Consider the following 22853-nt stretch of genomic DNA (forward strand, 5'->3'; position numbering starts at 1 on the left):
TTTTTTTTTTTGGTTGTTAAACTTAGCACATGAAAAGTATGGATTCTGGTTTTGAAGGGGTTATTACTGTGATTCAACTCTGCTAAATGTGTACCCTAGATAGTATCTTCTTAAAGTTGGCTCTTTAGGCTGGGCACAATGGCTCATGCTTATAATAATAGCTCTTTGGGAGGCCAAAGTGGGAGGATTGCTTGGGCCCAGGAGTTCAGCACCAGCCTGGACAACATAGGGAGACCCTGTCTCTACAAATAATTTTTTTTTTTTAATTAGCCGATGTGATGGCATGCGCCTGTGGTCCCAGCTACTTGGGAGGCTGAGGCAGAAGGATCACCTGAACCCGAGAGCTCAAGGCTGCAGTGAGCTGTGATTGCACTGTTGCGCTCCAGCCTGGGTAACGGAGCGAGACCTGTCTCAAAAAGAAAAAAAAAGCTCTTTATATTATATGCTAAATATGAGGAGAAGTGAAAAATAAGGTCGTCATTTGTTATTTAAAAATAAGTTTTAAAAAATTGTGTAGTAGACTACCTTTATCATTTTAAAATTCTACATCTGTTCCGTATTTAATGTACTTTCCCTCTCTCTGTTAAAGATTGTCAGAAACTATCAATGAAGGGACCAGTAATTCTCTATCTACTTGTACAAAATCTGGTCCATCTCCCCTTTCCTCTCCAAATGGGAAGTTAACAGTAGCAAGTCCTAAGCGTGGGCAAAAGAGGGAAGAAGGATGGAAAGAAGTTGTAAGAAGGTGAGTAATTGTTTTTCTCATTCTTTTTATTGTTTTTCTCATTCTTTTTATGTGCTATATATCACAGTCAAGTGTTATTTACCTTGTAATTAAATTCTTCCTACTCTTCTAAAAGTTGCAGACAAACTGATGGTTCAAGGCTAAATTTGACCAACAGAAAGAGCCTGTGCCATATTTTAGATGAAAAAAAATTACATGTTAATTTGGCCCCTCAAAAGTATTGGAATTTGTTTAAGATTGTGTCTTTTTCAGCTTTGTTATCTCAAAGCCCTATATAATACAAAGAATTATTATAAAAGCTACTTGTAAATATTTGATGAATGAGTGGGTAATGATTTTAAATTGTTGATCTAATAATAGTAACTGTTGTCTTTAAATCATAGGATAATTTCATTTTAAGGGTTTCAGGATAAAAATCTTTTGTTTTGCCTGGGATTTTAAAAATAATATGTATCCAAGAGTAGGAATACAATATCCCAGAAACTTAAAAGGAGGTAAGACACCTGAAATCTGGAAAAAATGTGATCCTTTGTAACTCTTTGATAACTTATTTTAAAGAACTTTCCAGAAATTTCATAAAAATTTAAACTTTGATTGTCTGAAACAAAAGCTATGGTGAACCAAACTTAGTAACTACTGTTAATCCCTAAGTGCAGTATACAGTTTTTTGGTTTATTCTCTCCGTATTTTGGACCAAATCTTGCCCTCGTCATAACTATGTTTATTTCTGTCTCTTTTTTCACACACGATAAACACATTCTCTCGTTCACTCCTTCACATACACTCTATTGGATTAATTGAAATCACATCATCAGAATATTCTCTGTACAATAATAAGAGATTTTTGTATAGATTTTGTAGATTTTTGTACAAAAAAATAAGGTTTTGTATATGCATTTAATGTTGTGTTATACAAATAAGTTTTTCACTAATTTGGAAATGATGATCACTGGCTGATTATCATGCCCCTTAGGGAAAAAGTAATTGTCAGGTAACTTAGAACAGGGATCATGCCCTTCCTTTTAGAAAATATGACAATTTTTAATACTTAACCATTCTCAATAAATAATTTACTTGTTTGAACTATACTTGACTGTTTCTCTTTATTGAGAACTTTATACTGTATTTCTTTTAGAAATATTCTTTAATCAGCTTATCAGGAATTTGGGCCTGACACCTGTGGCTCATGCTTATAATCCCAGCATTTTGGGAGGCCAAGACAAGAGGACCACTTGACACCAAGAGTTCGAGACTAGCTGGGCAGCATAGCAAGACCCCATCTCTGCTAAAAACAAAATTTAAAAATTAGCTGGGCAAGTGGTTCGTGCTTGTAATCTCAGCTACTTGGGGAAGGTGGGAGGATTGCTTGTGCCCAGGAGTTTGAGGCTGCAGTGAGCTATGATCATACTACTGCATTCCAGCCTGGGTACAGAACGAGACTCTATCAAAAAAAAAAAAAAAGGAAATCGATATCCACCTTTCCTGGACCTGAATGTTTAAAATTAAAATGTAATTTTGCAAGTATTAGATGGATATTGCTTTTTTTTTTTTTTTTTTGAGTTGGAGTTTGACTCCTGTTGCCCAGGCTAGAATGCAATGGCATGATCTCAGCTCGCTGCAACCTCTGCCTCCCAGATTCAAATGATTTTCCTGCCTCAGCCTCCCGAGTTGCTGGGATTACAGGTGCATGCCACCATGCTTGGCTAATTTTTTGTATTTTTAGTAGAGATGAGGTTTCACCATGTTGGCCAAGCTAGTCTTGAACTCCTGACCTCAGGTGAACCACCCGCCTTGGCCTCCCAAAGTGCTGGAATTACAGGCGTGAGCCACCGTGCCCAGCCTCAGATTTTGCTTTTTAAATTCTAGTAGGATTTTCTTTTTCCGGACATTATTAAAGATTTTTAGAAAGTTTTCATATTTGTGGATAGTCATTTTAATGCTGCTAGAAGAATACAGGGAAGTAATGAATTTTTTTTTTTTCTTTTTTCCTGAGAAGGAGCCTTGCTCTGTCGCCCAGGATGAAGTGCAGTGGTGCAATCTCAGTCCACGGAAACCTTCACCTCCTGGGTTCAAGTGATTCTCCCGCTTCAGCCTCCTAAGTAGCTGGGATTACAGGCGCACACCACCATGCCTGGCTAATTTTTTTATTTTTTTCAGTAGAGATGGGATTTCACTATGTTGGCCAGTCTGGTCTCGAACTCCTAACATCAAGTGATCCGCCTGCCTCAGCCTCCCAAAGTGCTGGGATTTACAGGCATGAGCCACCATGCCCGGTCATGAATTTTTAATATCACTCTTTGAGTTATATGTATTAGAGACTAAAAAAAAGCATATGAGTAAAGCACCAAAGGGGCCCACAAGAAGTCTTTGTTGACTCTTGAGGCTAGATTAGATACCCAACCATCATATATATACACATACATAGATAGCTACATATATATCTATATGTGTGTATATATCTTATACGTGTGTGCGTGTGTGTGTACACACTATTGCAACACATGACGTGGTGTTTTCGTAATTAGTGTGTACATAGTCTATATATGTGGGCAGAAATCCATGTCTATCTTATTTACCATTAGTATTTGCATTAGCACAGCACGTGTCTACATAGTACATGCTTAACAGATACAAGTCAAGAATGATGATTAACAAAGCAAACAATCTTTGATAATGAGATGAGAAGCTATAATAAAGCTTACATGTCTGTTGCTCCTGATTGCCTTTTCTCTGTTCATCTAGAATAGATGAGGCTTATTCAACAATATTCTGTATTTATAGAAAAACATTTTAGTAATACTCTTTCCCCTTTTTAAAATTACAATAACTATTGTTAATGATTAATCTTAATTTATATATACAACTTTTAAACAGATCAAAGAAAGTATCTGTTCCATCAACTGTGATATCCAGAGTGATTGGAAGAGGAGGCTGTAATATCAACGCTATTCGGGAGTTTACTGGTGCACACATAGATATCGATAAACAGAAAGACAAGACTGGAGACCGGATAATCACTATAAGGCAAAACTTTGTCTCTTACATTTTCTTCCTTTATTTTATTGCACTGTAGCTTAATGAAATATAGCCATATGAATTTTCAGTGGAACTTTGTGTTACATAGTATACTTTTTAAAATGGGAATGTTATTAGTGTTTGAGAAGATAAACTTTATAGTTTTCTTTTTTCCTAGTTAATACACTTTTGTGAAGTGTTTTAGAGACTTTTATAGGAATTTTGTATGCATGTGTAGCAAAGGTTTAAATAAATAATTTCTGTACATAAACTGTTTATATGACATTCTTAAAAATTTGTTCTGAGACTTTCAGGGAGGACGTTTCTAACATTTTAAGCAGTGGGTTTTTGTCTTTCTCAAATAACCTTTGAGATTTGTAACTCTGAGATTGTGTCTTTAGAATTTAAGTTCAGATTTGAATCTGAAGTGAAAATACAACTTATCTTGAATAACCCATCGAGTATGTCTGTGCCTGAACATTCTTAAAATAAAAGTGATGTTCTAAGAAATCATAAGAATGTAGGAAGCTATATTTAATTACTTTAAAGTAAATTCAAGTTCCTTTGAAAAAGAGTTCTATATTTTTTAGATGGCAGATATAAGTTTGTTTGTGTGAGGCAGATGCCCCTTTGCATTATATGGAAGGGCTAATAATTACATCATACCTCAAAAATAAGAAAGCAAGTAGCCATCTCAATTGTATTCATTGTCCTCTCCTTCTGACTGGTTTTTCCCTGGGTAGTCGGGTAGCCACAGCCCATCTTATCTAGAAAAGAGGGAACTAGATACCCTTTATTGGTAATTTCTCCCTTGTGTTTCCATAAATATAAAATATTTTCCTGAAGATCCAGCACTAAGGTTTTATATGGCTATTGTTGGCACTATCAGGATTCCTGCCTCATTTTAAGACATCTTCCCAGAGGAGTTACAATAATTATCCTACTAATAGAAAGACTACTAATGAATTTTTAGTAGATGGAGCCATCCCAGATACCAAGATTTAATATAAAATACTGTTTTCTTACTCGGTTTTATTATTTTCCTTGTTTACTTGTATTATTTTTAGTGTTGATTAACTGTTTCAATATTTTTAGTATTAAATGTTTCAGTAACACTGTGGATTACATAGGCTTTTATGTGCAGTGGTTTTTCTAACTGTAGTGTATTTTACAGTAGGAAAATGGTTTCTTAGTCTAAGGAAACAATAGTGAAATGTATTTTTGAAAAATAAGTCATTTACTATTCCTCTGAAAAATAAAAGTAGTAATTCAGGACAGTTTATCGCTTTGTTTGTAGAATGCCTCAAGAATAATAAGAAAATGGCTGCCCAGCTTTTGTTATCTGTCCTTTGTATGTGTGTATGTATGTACACACATAACTGTGTGTGTGTTCGTGTACATACGTACATATTAAAAACGCTTTACATACTCAAAAGGAGGGATGATTCTACTTAATTTTTTTTCTCAATTTATAGGGGTGGCACCGAATCGACAAGACAAGCAACTCAATTGATTAATGCTTTGATCAAGGATCCAGACAAAGAAATTGATGAACTTATTCCAAAGAATCGTTTGAAAAGCTCCTCAGCAAATTCCAAAATAGGGTCATCAGCACCTACCACCACCGCTGCTAACACTTCCTTAATGGGAATTAAAATGACAACTGTAGCTCTGTCATCAACATCTCAAACTGCCACAGCACTCACTGTGCCTGCAATTTCTTCTGCATCCACTCACAAAACCATTAAGAACCCAGTGAATAATGTGAGGCCTGGTTTTCCAGTTTCTCTTCCATTAGCATATCCTCCTCCACAGTTTGCACATGCTTTGCTTGCTGCTCAGACTTTCCAGCAGATCCGTCCACCAAGGTTGCCCATGACCCACTTTGGAGGTACTTTTCCACCAGCTCAATCCACTTGGGGTCCTTTTCCTGTCAGGCCTTTGAGCCCTGCCAGAGCTACTAACTCGCCTAAGCCTCACATGGTGCCTCGCCATAGCAATCAGAATAGCAGTGGTTCTCAGGTGAATTCAGCAGGTTCTTTAACTTCAAGCCCAACAACTACAACCAGTTCATCAGCTTCAACGGTGCCTGGTACATCTACAAATGGCAGTCCAAGTTCACCTTCTGTCCGAAGGCAGCTTTTTGTCACAGTTGTGAAGACATCCAATGCCACCACCACAACAGTCACAACCACGGCAAGCAACAACAGCACTGCACCCACAAATGCCACATATCCTATGCCTACTGCCAAAGAACACTATCCAGTATCATCCCCATCTTCCCCATCACCACCAGCCCAGCCAGGAGGGGTTTCTAGAAACAGCCCTTTGGATTGTGGATCAGCATCTCCAAATAAAGTGGCATCTTCCTCCGAACAGGAAGCAGGTAGTCCACCAGTAGTAGAAACAACAAACACTAGACCTCCAAACAGCAGCAGTTCTTCTGGGAGTTCATCAGCTCATTCTAATCAGCAGCAACCTCCGGGATCTGTTTCTCAGGAACCAAGACCACCTCTTCAGCAGTCTCAGGTTCCTCCCCCGGAAGTTAGAATGACTGTTCCCCCTTTAGCAACAAGTTCTGCTCCAGTGGCGGTGCCTTCTACTGCCCCAGTGACTTACCCTATGCCTCAGACACAAATGGGATGCCCGCAGCCTACTCCTAAAATGGAAACCCCTGCTATTAGACCACCCCCTCATGGCACAACTGCCCCTCACAAGAATTCAGCTTCAGTGCAAAATTCATCTGTTGCAGTCCTCAGTGTCAATCACATTAAAAGACCTCACAGTGTTCCCTCTTCTGTCCAGCTACCTTCGACCTTAAGTACACAAAGTGCTTGTCAGAATTCAGTACATCCAGCAAATAAGCCTATTGCTCCCAATTTCAGTGCCCCCTTACCATTTGGGCCCTTTAGCACATTGTTTGAAAACAGCCCTACTTCTGCTCATGCCTTCTGGGGAGGATCTGTTGTTTCATCTCAGTCAACACCAGAATCTATGCTATCAGGAAAATCCTCATATTTGCCAAATTCAGATCCTTTACATCAGTCTGATACTTCCAAAGCTCCAGGTTTTAGACCACCATTACAGAGACCTGCTCCAAGTCCCTCAGGTGAGTTTATATTTTCTGATATTCTGCAGCTGTTCATGTGCACAAGTGATGTGAAAATTCTTGGTCATTTTCTAATGTTTTTACTCTCTGACTGGGCGATATAGACAAAGATTGTTGGCTTTAATTGACTCAGATGCTGTTGTTTGTGTTTAGTATGGTGTTATTTTTAAAAATCTTTTAAAAAGCTGCAATAGGTTTTTATTTAATTTTCCATAAATAAGCCTTCTGATCAGGCAGCAGGTTTTTTGTTTGTTTGTTTTTGAGACAGTCTCACTCTGTCACCCAGGCCGGAGTGCAGTGGCGTGATCTCAGCTCCTCGCAACCTCTGCCTCCCGGATTCAGGTGATTCTCCTGCTGCAGCCTCCCGAGTAGCTGGGATTACAGACATGCACCACCACGCCTGGCTAATTTTTGTATTTTTACTGGAGATGGGGTTTCACCATGTTGGCCAAGCTGATCTCAAACTCCCAACCTCGGGTGATCCACCCACCTCAGCCTCCCAAAATGCTGGGATTACAGGCGTGAGCCACAGCACCTGGCCTAGGTGTGTTTTTCTCTCTCAGAAGTCTCTTATGTTTTAATTTAATAAAGTACTGTCACCAAAAGTTTGCGTTTATTACAAATACAAAATAACAGATTTTAAAAATTGGGTTTTATTTCGCATTATCTTTTTTGTTTCTAAAATAATTTTTTAAATAGAGCTACACAGTCTCATATGGTAGCCAATAACCATGTGTACTTTTAAAATTTAAATTAATGAAAATTTTAAAAATAAAAAGTTAGCTTCTTAGGCTACCCATATTTCAACCGCTTAAAAAACACTTGTGGCTAGTAGCTACCATATTGGACAGCAAAGATCTAGAACATTTCTATTATCGAAATTTCTATTGGGACAACACTGATATATGTAGAAGATATAAAGATCTCCTGATTGTAAGCTATTGCTTTTTTTAAAAAAACTTTTTACTTTGAAATATTTTTAGATTTGTAGAAGAGTTTTATAATTCCTCAGTTTCCCTTCATGTGACCATCTTACATATAACCATGATACATTTCAAAACTAAAAAAGTTAGTATTGTTATAGTACTACTAACTAAACTACAGATTTTAGGCAGATTTCACAAGTTTTTCAAGTAATATCCTTTTTCTATTATAGGATCTAATCCAGGATGCCAGTTTCCATTTAAAGCAATAATATTGGGTTTTAATATAAACATTTCAAGTAATTAAAGACAGTCCGTGTAAGAGATGGACACACTATGGTCTATGGGCCAAATTTGGCCTGTTGCCTGTTTTTACATTTCTTAAATGTTTAAAAAAAATTTTTTTTTAAGAATAGGCTTGGCACGGTAGCTTGCACCTGTAATCCCAGCACTTTGGGAGGCTGAGGTGGGTTGATTGCTTAAGCCCAGGAGTTCCAGACCAGCCTGGGCTTAAGGGGAGACCCCATCTCTACAAAATGGTGGTGCACACCTGTAGTCCCAGCTACTTGGGGGGCTGAGGTGGAAGGATGACTTGAGCCCTAGAGGCAGAGGTTACAGTGAGCTGAGAGATCGCACCTCTGCACTCCAGCCTGGGTGGAGACCCTTTCTCAAAAAAAAAGAAATTAAAAAGACTAAACATGCAACACAAAATATGAAATTTTAATTTCAGTGTTTGTAGAGAAAGCTTTCCTGAAACACAGCAATGCCCATTCATTTGCATATTGTATAAGGATACTTTTATGCTACAATGACAGAATTGAGTAGTGGGGACAGAGACCATGTGACCTGCAAAGCCTAAAATATTTGGTATTTGGCTCTTGGTTGCCAACCCCTTATCTGTGTTATTGGAAATACGACATTCTGGGACAAAAATTTCCAAGTTTAATGGGAACTCAATGTTATTTTTACCTATTTCTGTAACATGTAAATAAAATTTAATAAACATGGTCAGTAAATATTTCTTTGCTGGAAGTCAACTGAAATATTTATGTGTACTATGAAAATTAATTTCTTTTATATTAAAACAATAGAATCAATATGATTAGATTTTAGATCATTGTGTGCCAGTGCATAGGAAATGCTTTTAAGTTTGATTTTTATAGTAATTGGAATTTAATACTTTACCTTTCCAAAAATCTAGATGTGGAGTTCAGAAAGGTTAAAATTGAGATTTAGAGAACAAAAAAATTCCTATTGTTTGAAAAGGTATAGAAGAAAGACCTCTGTAAGAAAGGTGAGGTTTTTGGGGAGTATATAGTTGATTAGAGCCAAAATTAGCATTGAAGTTTAACTTACAAATCAATTACCTAATTCAGGTCATTTTGAGTTAAAGATACTCCTTTTATTACATATGAAGTGTGTCCTTTGATTTTCTCCTAAACCTCTTTCAGATCCTAATTTTCACTTCTCTCTTCTTCTTCCTAATTCATTTTGTGTTCCACATTTTTCTTGCTTTGTTTAACTTTTCTTATGTAAATAATTTGATCATTTGTATTTTAGACTCAGATCTGTTTTTATAGTTTGTATTTTGAAAAGTTTTTTACGTCACATAAGGATGTAAGGACAGAATAAACAGCATAGTAAATACTTGTGTATTTCCACATTTATTAATATATTCTCCGCTTGTCAACATCTTTTCAAACTGTCTCCCTCACTGCCCCATCCCTCCCTCTCCCCTTTTCCTTCCTCCCTCCTCTTTTTTCCTCTCTTTTGCTGCTTCCTTTTCTTTCTACCCCCTCTCTTGTCTTACCTATCTCTCCCCTTCTTCATCCTTCTTTCCTTCTTTTCCCTTTTTCTATCCTATCTCTATTTTCTTTTCTTCTCCATCTTTTGTCAAATCATGAGAAGATAACTTTCAAACATGATACTTTACCCTTAAATACTCTGATATGTGTCTTCACAATGTTTGCCTGCACAGCTCTGCCACTATTACTACACCCAATAAAATGAGAATGAATTTGATAACACCGAACATAAAATGCCATTTTTCCAAATATATTATTTCTGCCTGCGTGTGTCTCTTTTCCTTGCCATTTGATCCAAGACTTAGTCAAGATTCACACATTACTTTTGGCTGTTATGTGTCTTTGGTCTCCCTCCATCTAAAGCATTCTACTGCCTTCCTCTGCAATTCTTGACATTGACTTCTTTGGCAAGTTTAATTCAGTGATTATGTCAATCCGTGATTAGATTCAGATCGAACATTTCAGCAAGGAGCATCATATAGGTGATGGGGTCACCTATATGAACCTCACACTGCATTTTATCAATGACAGATTAGCTGGATGTGGTGGCTCACACTTGTAATCCCAACACTTTGGGAGACTGAGGCAAGAGGCTCATTTGAGGCCAGAAGTTTAAGACCAGCCTGGGCAGCATAGTGAGACCTTGTCTCAACAAAAATAAATTAAAAAGCTGAGTGTGGTGGCATGTACCTGTAATCCCAGCTACTTGGGAGGCTGAGGCAGGAGGATCACTTGAGCCCAGTAGATGGAGGCTGTGGTGAGCCAAGGGCAACAGAGCAATCTCCTGTCTCCTTAAAACAAAGAAAAAATGACAAATTGTTCCAGTATTGGCTGTGGAAAGCATGGCCATGTGGTTAATATGTAATAATTATCAGATCTCTTCATTGTAGAATTGTATCTACAGCCCGTTTTTGCTCTGTAGTTTTATACAACTCTTTGGTCCTTAAACCTATCGTTTTTGCCCTGTAGTTTTATACAACTCTTTGGTCCTTAAACCTATTTAAAATCATATATATATTTTATATATATATATATAATATATACATATTATATATTTTTATTTATTTATTTATTTATTTATTTTTTGAGATGGAGTCTCACTCTCACGCCCAGGCTGGAGTGCAGTGGCACAATCTAGGCTCATTGCAACCTCTGCCTCCCAAGTTCAAGCATAAAATCCAATATTGACATGTATTCTATAAAAGCTAATAAAAGGTAAAACAAAAATACAGCTAGGTGTAATGACACACACATGTAGTCCCAGATAGGAGGCTGAGGCAAGAGGGTTGCTTGAGCCCAAGAGTTTGAGGCTACTGTGAGCTATGATCACGCCACTGCATTCCACCCTGAGCAACAGAGAAAGCTGTCTCCTAAGTTTAAAAAAAAAAAAAAGAAATCATTGACAATTATTTTCTTTCTTTTTTTCTGTAGTTTTAACCCATTAGACTAAAATCAGGTAGGTTACTTGTGTAAATAGTTTAGTGTGTAAACATTTATAATACTTTTTTAATAAACATATTTCAAAAACAAATGTGTATCTGTAAGAGAGAAAAAGAGGAGGAAGAGTAAATGTTTTATCTTTATCCCTAAAAATAAACATTTTTAAAAAAAAAGTTATCTAAAGATCCCTAAAGATAAACGTTTATTCTTGCTCCTCTTTTTATCTCTCACAAATACACATACATTCATTTTTGAAATAGGAACATCTGGAAGTTTCACTTTCTGTTTAATATATGGTTTTTGGTTTCGGGTTTTTAAAATAAGTTTGCATTAATTTTGCGATCCATAAAGGCAACAAAAGTCCACTTTGACAAAAAGCCCATGTAAAGGAAAACTAATTGATCCTTTTTAACTAAAACATTAATGCCCACTAGTGCTGAAAGTACTACAATCAAGAATTAAATTTGTTCCCAGTAAATTATAATTTGAATTTTAGAGTATAATGTGATCATTGTTTCTTTTATAATTATCTACATAGTTTTAGTTTTTTGTGTGTGTGAGACAGGGTCTCACTCTGTCACTCAGGCTGGCATGCAGTGGCACCATCACAGCTCATTGCAGCCTTAACCTCCTGGGCTCAAGCAATCCTCCCACCTCAGCCTCCCAAGTAACTGGAACTACAAACATGCACCACCAAACTTGGCTAATTTTTTTTTTTTTAATTTTTTGTACAGACAGTCTCATAATGTTGCGCATCCTGGTCTTGAACTCTGGGCTCAAACAGTCCTCTCACTTTGGCCTCCCAAAGTGTTGAGATTACAGGCATGAACCACCACAACCAGCTAGGAACTTTTTTTTTTTTTTTTTTTGAGGTGATGTTTTGATTGACATGTTGCCCAGACCAGTCTTGAACGCCTGGCCTTAAGCAGTCCTCCTACCTTGGCCTCCCAAGTGCTGGGATTACAGGTGTATTTTTTTAATTATCTAAAATAGTTTTGAATGTATTTAGGGCCTTTTAGAATTTTAAGGTGTGTCTATTTCTTGCAGGGGTAACTATTATAAATTATGATGACCTTCTACATTATAGGTATTGTCAATATGGACCCGCCATATGGTTCTGTAACACCTTCTTCAACACATTTGGGAAACTTTGCTTCAAACCTTTCAGGAGGTCAGATGTACGGACCTGGGGCACCCCTTGGAGGAGCACCCACAGCTGCTAACTTTAACAGACAACATTTTTCCCCGCTTAGTTTGTTGACTCCGTGTTCATCAGCATCAAATGGTAAGTTTTATACACCTTAATTCCATAAGAATCTGCAGATGTTTTCTTAAAAACAGCAGGTTTCAAACTTCATCATAATTTTAATACCATAAAAATGTAATTTGTACTCTTGGAAGTCTGGAATTTCAAAAAAATTTCTAGGTATTTAAATGATTGGAATCAACCTAGGTTCTATCAAACTTAAAATACTGAAGTTGTTCTAAGAGGGATTTTTATTATTTTTCATGTTTATTAGAGACAGGGCCTCACTGTGTTGCCCTGGCTGGTTTCATCAAACTTTTGGGCTGAAGCAATCCTTCTGCCTTCCCAAGTGCTGGAATTACAGGTGTGAACCACCACGTCTGCCCTGAGGGATCATTTTCTGAGGGAAAAAAATTAATCCTTGTACCTCTTATTAATTTATGTTTACTTTTGGTTTTGAGAATACAGCTACCAAAGAGAAAGATTTCTACCCTTAAGTGAAAATTATATCCTTTTATTCCACCTTTAAATCTCATCTAGGCTGGGCACAGTGGCATACACCTGTAATACTAGCACTTTGGTAGGCCGAGGCGGGTGGATCACCTGAGGTCAGGAGTTTGAGACCAGCTTGGCCTGCATGGCAAAACCCTGCCTCTACTAAAAATACAAAAATTAGCCAGGCATTGTGGTGTGTACCTGTGATCCCAGCTACTTGGGAGGCTGAGGCAGGAGAATCGCTTGAACCCAGGAAGCGGAGGTTGCAATGAGCCAAGATTATGCCACTGCACTCCAGCCTGGGCAACAGAGCAAGACTCCGTCTCAAAAAAAAGAGAAAAACAATCTCAATCTCATCTGCATTAACAACACAACTGATTTCACATTATCACATGTGTTTTTTAACTACAGGCAGACTTTTGAAGCAGGGATTAGATTTTCTTTTTTTTTTTTTTTTTTTAATTTGAGATGGAGTCTCGCTCTGTCACCCAGGCTGGAGTACAATGGCTCAAGTGATTCTCTCGCCTCAGTCTCCCAAGTAAATGGGACTACAGGCGTGTGCTACCACACCTGGCTAATTTTTGTATTTTTAGTAGAGACGGGGTTTCACTATGTTGGCCAGACTGGTCTTGAACTCCTGACCTCGTGATCTGCCCACCTCAGCCTCCCAAAGTGCTGGCATTACAGGCGTGAGCCACCGCGCCTAGATTTTCAAACTAATGAAGATCAGTCAGCTAGAGGGAATTCAACTCAAATTAAGAGAATTCTGTAGTAAGGTTGGATATGTTTGTTTTTGAGGTAAAGATGTGAAATTGCTCATCTCTTAAGGAAATTATAATAAGACTCCATTTTGTTTTGTTTTGTTTTTTTTTGACTATCAGATTTCTTCTAATTAGCAATACTAGAATAGGTGACAGTTAACCTAATTAACTTAATGAAAGAGTAAAAAGTTGTAATTATTTTAGAGATACATGTCAAAGTACATTGCCAGTTAAAGCATGAGGTAAATTGTAGCCTGCAGTGAATTTCTATATTCATAGTTTTTCTTGGGTTTGTCAAATAGTGGCAGTCATATAGAATATTAATTATCCTTGCACAGCTCCCAAAATGCTGGAATTACAGGCGTGTACTACCGCATCACCCAGGTTAGGTTTTTTAATACATGCTTTTGAATATAGTGCTATATTGTAGATACAGAGTATCGTTGAGGGCATTACAATTGCTTTTATTATTGCCACATTCCAGTAACTATTTTGTTATAAAAAATTTCAGACCTGTAGAAAAGGTGTAAAGAATAGTATAAGGAATATCCGTATTTCCTTCACCTAAATTTCCCAATGATTTTGTTATATTTATTTTCTCTCTCTGCTGTTTTGCTGAACCATTTGTAAATAAGGTGCAGATAAGACACTTCAGACCTAAAAACATGCATCACTTGAGAATAAGGATATTTTCTTATGCAACCATAATACCATTATCAAATACCTAATAGGTTAACATGAATTCAGTAAGAATTAATCAGTGCATATTCAGATATCTTCAATTATTCCAAAACATTTTTTATAGATGTTTCTTTCTTGAACCAGGAACCACCACTCAAGGCTCACATACTGCATTTGGTTATGTCTCTCAGATTTTGTAATTAATAATTTTAAACTTTCAAGAATACCACAAGGATCCCTTGTATATTTTTCCCAGATTCACCAATTAAACTACATTACTTCCTTTCCTCATCATATATTCCTCTGTGTGTAATATTATTTTATTCCTGAACTATTTTAGAGTTAGTTGTAGACGTCAAGCCCTTTTGCCCTTAAATAACTTAGTTTCCTAAATATAAGAATGTTCCCTTCGACAACTATGATGCAGTGTTTAAATTCAGCAAACTTTACATTTTATAATATTATTATCTAATATATGGTCCATATTTACATTTCATCAGTTATCTCAATAACTTTATTATTTTCTATCATCCAAGATTCCAATTAGGATTGCAAGTTACATTTAATTCCCATATTTCTTTAGTCTCAAATAATCTAGAACTATTCTCTGAGCCTTTCTTTAACTTTCAAAGAAAGATTCATTTTATGAAGACTACAGGCTAGTTGTTTGCTAGAATGCCTTTTATTTTTATTTCCTACTATTTCTTCCTGATTAAATTCAGGGTATGTTTAATAAACACTGAACTAAACTGTGAGAAATGTGCAGTGTAATTTTACTGTAGGAGCACTTTTTGTTCTTCTCCTTTCTTTTCTTTTCATGTAATTTTACTGTAGAAGCACTTTTTGTTCTCTCCTCTCTCCTCTCCTCCTCTTCTCACGAAGTCTCTCTCTGTCACCCAGGCTGGAATGCAGCAGTGTGTGACCGTAGCTCACTGCAGCCTCAATCAAACTCCTAGGCTCAAGGAGTCCTCTCGCCTCAGCCTCTCAAGTAGCTGGGACTACGGGCACTTACCATAGCACCCAGCTAATGTTTTTATTTTATTTTTATGTTTTTATTTTTTGTAAGATGAGGTCTTACCATGTTGCCCAGACTGGTCTTGAACTCCTGGTCTCCAGAGATCCTCCCACTTTTGCCTCCCAAAATGCAGAGATGCTGAGATTACAGATGTGAGCCACCACCTTGGCTCGCCATTTTTTTTTTTTTTTTTTTTTTAAGACAAGGTATCTCTCTGTTGCCCAGGCTGGAATGCAGTGGCACAATCTTGGCTCACTATAACCTCCACCTCCTAGGCTCAAGCAATCTTCCTGCCTCAGCTTCTCGAGTAGCTGGGACTACAGGTGTGCACCACCATGCTTGGCTAATTTTTTAATTTTTTTTTGTAGAGATGGGGTTTTACCGTGTTGCCCAGGCTGATCTCAAACTCCTCGCCTCAAGTGATCTGCCCTCCTGGGCCTCCCAAAGTGTTGGGATTACAGGTGTAGGCCACCACACCCAGTGGCCCCACTTTTTGAATTTGTAAATCACATTGCTCTTTCAAGTTTAACTCAGGACTCTGTTATCATTTCTAAACTGTGGTGAATTTACCACGATGTCAATGAAACTTAAATCCTTAGGCTACCTCATTTTATGGGCTACTTCCAAGTGCTGTACGTGATTTTTTTATTTGCAATTTTGCATTCTTCTAAAAAAGGCTCCCAAAATCGTGTAAGCTTAAGGCCCCACAAAACCTAGATCTGCCGCATCCTCTGAAACCTATTTCTCTAATATATAAGCTGATGTTTTTAAATAACATGGCTCTGAATTAAATTTTGCTTTTTTGTCTAATTGAAGTAATTATAGTAATTACAGATGTGAAAATTATTTTAGTTAGGTTCTTTTCATGGAAAGGAATATAGGCCCATCCCGGGAATTTCAGGGAAAGCGATGTTTATATAAGGCTATACAGAACCATTTTCCAAACCGTCCAGGACTTAAGGATAGCTATTCTCTCTCTCTCTCAGAGGATTTGTGGTCTCTCACTCATGGTCTGTTTCTTGTCAGTTTCTTGCATTCTGCTCTCCTTACACATAAACGTCTTCATAATCTTGTATATGCACATCAGTGGTTCAACTTCATAATTAATTAAACCAGTTAACCCTTTAATTCCCCATTCTTTGATGAGGAATGTGATTGGCTCAGCTTATATGTTCAAGTCAGGCCATTTCGGTCATGTTATTGACTTGCCTAAAATGGATCATTCTTGGATGGGTGCCTATCCTTAATCCAATAGTTGTGCAGAGAGGGAGCAGAAAACAGAGTCATCTGATAAAAACTATGACTAGAAGGGTGGCAGAATCTGTGCAGAGAGTAAACTTCTTAAATGGCGCAGGTCAGCAGGCAAGCCTACTAATTCTGTTTATTAAAATAGAATGTGTAGGAGGCTGAGGTGGGAGGATGGCTTGAGGCCAGGAGTTTGAGGCTGCAGTGCACTGTGATTGTGCCTGTGAATAGCCATTGTACTCCACTGTGGGCACCATAGTGAGACCATCTCGTAAAAAACAAAACAGTGTGGAAAGTTGTTGTTATTTTGCTCTACTTTGGTTCTAGAAGGATACAGGAAATGAAAGGCAAACTAGAGTGAACACAGAGGTTAGGGTAGGCTCCCAGGTATGAATCTAGGGGAAAGCAGGATTCATTTGTTTATCTTTCTTTCCTTCCTGCCTGCCTGCCTTGACTATGTCTTGGTGTTAGTTGTTCTGGGTTGATTTTTCATAGAGGTTTAAGTGTGGCCTTTCAATATGTAGTTTTTTAAAAAACAAGCTTTTGTTATTTATCTTTGTGTTTACAAGTCTGTGTATTCCTTGTAGTTTTTGTCTGTTTTCTACTGCATGTATAATTGCAGAATTTGTGGTTTTATTTGCTATTTAGTTGAAATATTCTTTTACTTCTAACACTTTCCTGAGTTTTGTCATATTGTTTCCGTTTTACTAATTCTGAATTAAGCTGTTCCTTCATCTCGTTTTCTTTCTTTTAGTTCATTTTTGAATTTTAGGTTATAGCTTTTTTTCTGGAGTGATTTTATTGTCAACAGGAATGCTATAGGTCTTTCTCTTTTATCTTACATAGTAGGCTTATTTGGAATTCAACTGCAGTTCTGTTGAATCTGCAGGTAACAGTCTTGATTTTTTAAGCTTCAGACTCCTTTATTATTTATACCATTTTAATTTAAATGTGCTTTAATATTTAACCTTTTTTTTTTTTTTTTTTTTTTTGAAAAGAGTCTTGCTCTGTCACCCAAGCTGAAGTGCAGTGACACGATCTCAGCTCACTGCATCTTCCACCTCCCGGGTTCAAGTGATTCTTCTGCCTCAGCCTCCCAAGTAGCTGGGACTACAGGCACATGCCACCACACCCAGCTAATTTTTGTATTTTTAGTAGAGATGGGGTATCACCATATTGGCCAGGCTGGTCTCGAACTCGGGATCCCATGATCCGCCCACCTTGGCCTCCCAAAGTGCTGTGATTACAGACATGAGCCACTGCGCCCGGCCAGTATTTCAGCTTTTCATAAAAAATATAATTTTGATTATTTTTGTTTTTCTCAATAATGTATAGAGATTGAATCACTAATGAATATTCTCAAATTAAGAAATCCACCTTGTTTGCATAAGTAAAAAAGATTCTCATTACCAAAAGTGTGTTCTATGAAGTACTCACAAGATAAAATAAAACAGATTTAGGCAATGATCTTTTTATTGGTATTTTATCAGCATATATAATATTCTGTAAAGTTCTAATTTGAAGAAACTTTTTTTTTTAATTGGGCATGGTGGCTTATGCCAGTAGTCCCAACTGTTCAGGAGGTTGGGGTGGGAGGATCGCTTGAGCCCATGAGTTTGAGCCTACAGTGAGTTACGATGGTGCCTCTGCATTCTAGCCTGAACAACAGAGCAATTTATTTATTGTCTCTAAAAATAAATAAATAAATAAATAATGAATAAATAACAAAGAAACGTATTTCTCTTTCTTAAGCTAGGTTTTCCAAATTTATTAGATAGCTGAATCTCTTTGTTTTTTTCATCATAACACAAAGAGCAAGTGTTCCCAAGGAATACAGTTTGGAGATTGCCATTACAGGCAGTGATTCTTACCCATCTCCATTCTGTTGTTGTTGGTTTGTTTTTTAATTTAAACGTCTTATTGCTCTACTGCTACATGTAATTAATGTCAAGGGTTAATTCATTTGAATATTATTTAGTTTAATGGTAGTTGAACACTTTGTAGTTGAACACTTTGCAGCATGCAGCATTGACATCATATTCTACCTTGAAGTCATGGAACTTTAGCCAAATTTTAATATGCATAATTTTTATTTAAGTATTATTTTTACATTTTGTTTTTCTGAGTGTATTTAAAACATCTCCTGAATTTAAGATTTGATTTCATAAAATTACATGTTCTATAGATGACCTGTATTTTATTTCAAAATGTCTCTTCTCTAGATTCTTCTGCACAGTCAGTATCCTCGGGAGTTCGTGCACCATCTCCTGCCCCATCGTCAGTACCGTTAGGGTCAGAAAAGCCCAGCAGTGTGTCTCAGGACAGGAAAGTTCCAGTCCCTATTGGGACTGAACGTTCTGCACGTATCAGGCAAACTGGAACGTCAGCTCCATCTGTTATTGGGAGCAATTTGTCTACATCAGTAGGGCATAGTGGCATCTGGTCCTTTGAAGGGATTGGTGGCAATCAAGGTAGGATATTCTATCCTGCTCTCTAGAAATTAACTTTATGCATTTAACTATAATGTAAACAGTATTTAACTTTCATAGTCTTTTTTTTTTTTTCTTTTTTTGAGATGGAGTTTCACTCTTGTTGCTCAGACTGGCGTGCAATGGGGCGATCTTGGCTCACTGCAACTTCCGCCTCCCCGGTTCAAGTGATTCTCCTGCCTCAGCCTCCCAAGTAGCTGGGATTACAGGCATGCACCACCATGCCTGGCTGATTTTTTTTTTTTTTTTTTTTTTTTTTTGAGACGGAGTCTCACTCTGTAGCCCAGACTGGACTGCAGCGGCGTGATCCCGGCTCACTACAAGCTCCACCTCCTGGGTTCACACAATTCTGCCTCAGCCTCCCGAGTATCTGGGACTACAGGCACCCACCACCACGCCCGCCTAAGTTTTTTGTATTTTTAGTAAAGATGGGGTTTCACCATGTTAGCCAGGATGGTCATGATCTCCTGACGTCATGATCCTCTCGCCTCGGCCTCCCAAAGTGCTGGGATTACAGGCGTGAGCCACTGCACCTGGCCTGTATTTTTAATAGAGACAGGGTTTCACCATGTTGGTCAGGCTAGTATCAAACTCCTGACTTCAAGTGACTCACCCACCTCAGCCTCCCAAAGTGCTGGCATTACAGGCATGAACCACCACGCCCAGCATCATAGTCATTTCTAAAAGATCTGTATTCCTATTTTTTTTGTTGTTGTGAATATTTAATCACTTGTTTAAGAGCTCTGTCCCCCATGTGACCTTTCTCATTACATTTATTTATTACTGCTTTGTGAAAATACCTAATGCAAGCATGTTCTTTTCTTCCTTTCATCATATTAAGGACATATTAATATTTCCTTTCAGTCCCTTTAGGTTGTACTTAGGTTTTTTTCTTTTGTTTTATAACACCAAGTTTTTAGATTATTTCATTAAGCTATCATGTCACTACGTACAAATCATAGAAATATTGCTGTAAATATATAAAAGTAGGTTATTATATTGAAATAATTTACGGTTCAATGTGGAAAATATTAGAAAAACAGAAAATATTTTATTTTGATTTTAAATATTACCTATTTTTGTTTTGCCTCTTTGTTTGCCCTCAGACAAAGTAGACTGGTGTAACCCTGGGATGGGAAATCCTATGATCCACAGACCGATGTCTGACCCAGGAGTATTTTCACAACATCAGGCAATGGAGCGAGAGAGTACAGGAATTGTAACTCCTTCTGGTACATTCCATCAGCATGTTCCTGCAGGCTACATGGACTTTCCTAAAGTTGGGGTAAAGTCCTGATTTTGTCCTAGTTATTTAAGGGAGGATTTTCTGAGAAAATATTTTGAATATAGTAGGCATATGTATAATCTAATGTTAAAATAAATTATATAATGGGTAATAATTTTTAGATTTCTTAGATAAGTTACACATTGCCAGGATGAGGTGAAGTTTAAAATATCAATTTTAAGGCTATTGATTATATTGGGAAGAATGAACAATGACTTGGATGTTAATGTGTGTGTTTTCCTTTTTTAAGGGTATGCCTTTTTCTGTGTATGGGAATGCAATGATTCCTCCAGTAGCACCTATCCCTGATGGTGCTGGAGGACCCATATTTAATGGCCCTCATGCTGCAGACCCTTCTTGGAACTCACTGATAAAGATGGTTTCCAGCTCCACGGAAAATAATGGCCCTCAAACGGTAAGGCTGATCATTGAGTGAACAAACATTTATTTTGTGCTTAAGAAATGCAAAGACAAATAGGATTCAGGTAACTCATAATAGCAAGAAAGTCTGATGAATATGGGCAGTTGAGGAAATTAAAGGAAATTTAATATAGCTGCAGTACAGCAGAGGGCTGTGGGAAATGGTACCAAAGGCAGGTTTGGGGCTAAAATTATGAAAGGTATTGTATATTCTACTGGGTAGCAGGTAATAAATGAAAGATTTTAAGTTGCAAAGTGACTATCATATGATTTTATATGTTAAAGTTTACTAGTTATGTGAAAAGAACCATCTAGAGGGTATTTATTAAAGGTGCTATAAATAACTCTGAGAATTCACATAAATGGTTGTATATTTTAGCTTAGTGCATGTTTAATATCTTTGATTTATTTTTTTTCCACAACCGTGAATCTGTAAATGCTCAGGTAATGATTTTTTTTTAAAGGTTGTAAATCAGATTCTGTTTGAGGGATAGGAGGTAGGAAAATAATAGAAAAAAGATTTTATCATTTTTTTCCCATTAGTTCCTAGTATATTGCAAATTGAAGAGTACCTCCTTAGGTTTTAAAAGTTTTATTTTAATAAAATATATGCTAGATATATATTTTGTAAAATGCATGCTCTATATTCATAGGTGTGGACTGGACCCTGGGCACCTCACATGAACAGTGTGCATATGAACCAGCTTGGCTGATGAGGATCAGCTTGTTAGCCTGCAGATTCCTTTTCATTTGGAGGAAATCACAAGTGGCCGAAAACAAAAATTATGCTCCCAAATCATTCTACTGATGTGCTTGACTGAAGTGTGTAGGCTTTTTGCAGAAGATCTTACTAACTGACCTATTTTCTGTGAACATTTGTGACTGCCCATTCCCCATCATCATCCGTTTTACCTTAGTTAGCATTTTTCTTATCATTTTTCTTTTTTTCTTTCCCTCTTCCCCTTCGGACATAACTTTCTGTTGAAGCTGTTCTTTGGCTGGTTGGTTTTAGTACTGTAAACTGCTTCTGAGCAAACACGGAAATTTAGCAAAATTATGTAAACTTGATCCTGAAGTTTTAGAATGGCAAATAAATGTACAATTGTTTACATAACAGAAAAGGCTAAGCAGAAAGTAAATTTCAATATGTCAGTATAGAGGCTCTACTTTATGTAGACTTAAATTAATGTGAGATATGTACCTTCATATTCAGAAATCTGGATGTTTCCTTCATACATTAAACTATTAATAAGCATAACTTTTCTACTTGTGTAATTTAAGTATAAAGTAAAATAATGGGCATTATCATTGGATGTTTCCCCACATTGGCTTTTAAAATACCCATCTTGCTTTCTTTTTGGTTTATTTGTAGCAAGGCACATATAGAAGAAGAAATTTCTGGCTTTTCCATGTTGTTTTATTGCCTTTTCTCACTTTTAAAACTAATACACACTTATCTCGTCATTCTTTTTTCTCTCCTTACCTTTACCACTAATACCAGTAAAATTATCTTGCTGATAGTGAAAAAGTTCTGTCAAGATTTTCACTGTAATGGCTGCTACCGAGATGGACCATCTTCATCATCACCAGTGGTTTCTTCTAATTATAAAATGTTTAAACTTTCTGAGAATTTAAAAAGCCACCACTGTTCCCAGTCAGCATATACAAGCTCTTAATATTCTGTTTATTAAACAATTCAATGTACTATTTTATATTGGATGATATTGATTCTTAACATTGGCTTTTCAGTCATCAACAGTCAACATAAAAATTTCAATTTGCAGTAATTTAGTGGAAAATATCTTATTTCTTTTTTCAATTTTAAGGCTTCCTGCTTTTTTACACTTGTATATTATAAGTGAAAAGGATCAACAGTTAATTTGAGCCAAGTAATAAAAGAAATTTTGCATTTGTCACAAAGACAATTTATGGTAGATACATAAATACACAGATTACAATATAAAGTCTCCATTTAACCTGTTTATATAAGATACAGGGCCACACTAAACTACTCAGTGGGATTTATATATTCCATCCACTTGAAACAATAAACAGTAATGTATCCAAGAAGATTATGTGTCCTACCCTGTCTCATGGAAAAATTAATTATATGGTTGAAATGTAAAAGAAAGTAAGCATAAAAATCAAGTAATGTATATATCAGTTTGTCTTTTTTTTA

At 36.8% G+C, this 22853-nt stretch overlaps 1 protein-coding gene across 3 annotated transcripts in view; it reads left to right on the forward strand.

The window, feature by feature from the left end:
• Positions 1 to 22832, forward strand: part of ANKRD17 (ankyrin repeat domain 17) — a 183064-nt gene extending 160232 nt beyond the window's left edge. For all 3 annotated transcript variants that reach the window (XM_011968977.1, XM_011968979.1, XM_011968978.1), the window contains 8 exons: positions 590 to 745; positions 3620 to 3769; positions 5236 to 6869; positions 12125 to 12322; positions 18703 to 18951; positions 20076 to 20254; positions 20505 to 20669; positions 21328 to 22832. In XM_011968977.1, the coding sequence (XP_011824367.1) occupies positions 590 to 745; positions 3620 to 3769; positions 5236 to 6869; positions 12125 to 12322; positions 18703 to 18951; positions 20076 to 20254; positions 20505 to 20669; positions 21328 to 21387 (2791 nt within the window). In that variant the 3' untranslated portion in view covers positions 21388 to 22832. The remainder of the gene's footprint in view (positions 1 to 589; positions 746 to 3619; positions 3770 to 5235; positions 6870 to 12124; positions 12323 to 18702; positions 18952 to 20075; positions 20255 to 20504; positions 20670 to 21327) is intronic.
• Positions 22833 to 22853: the final 21 nt, after the last annotated feature.

The sequence above is a fragment of the Mandrillus leucophaeus genome, unplaced genomic scaffold, assembly GCF_000951045.1.
Source record: "Mandrillus leucophaeus isolate KB7577 unplaced genomic scaffold, Mleu.le_1.0 Scaffold868, whole genome shotgun sequence".
Classification (NCBI taxonomy): domain Eukaryota; kingdom Metazoa; phylum Chordata; class Mammalia; order Primates; family Cercopithecidae; genus Mandrillus; species Mandrillus leucophaeus.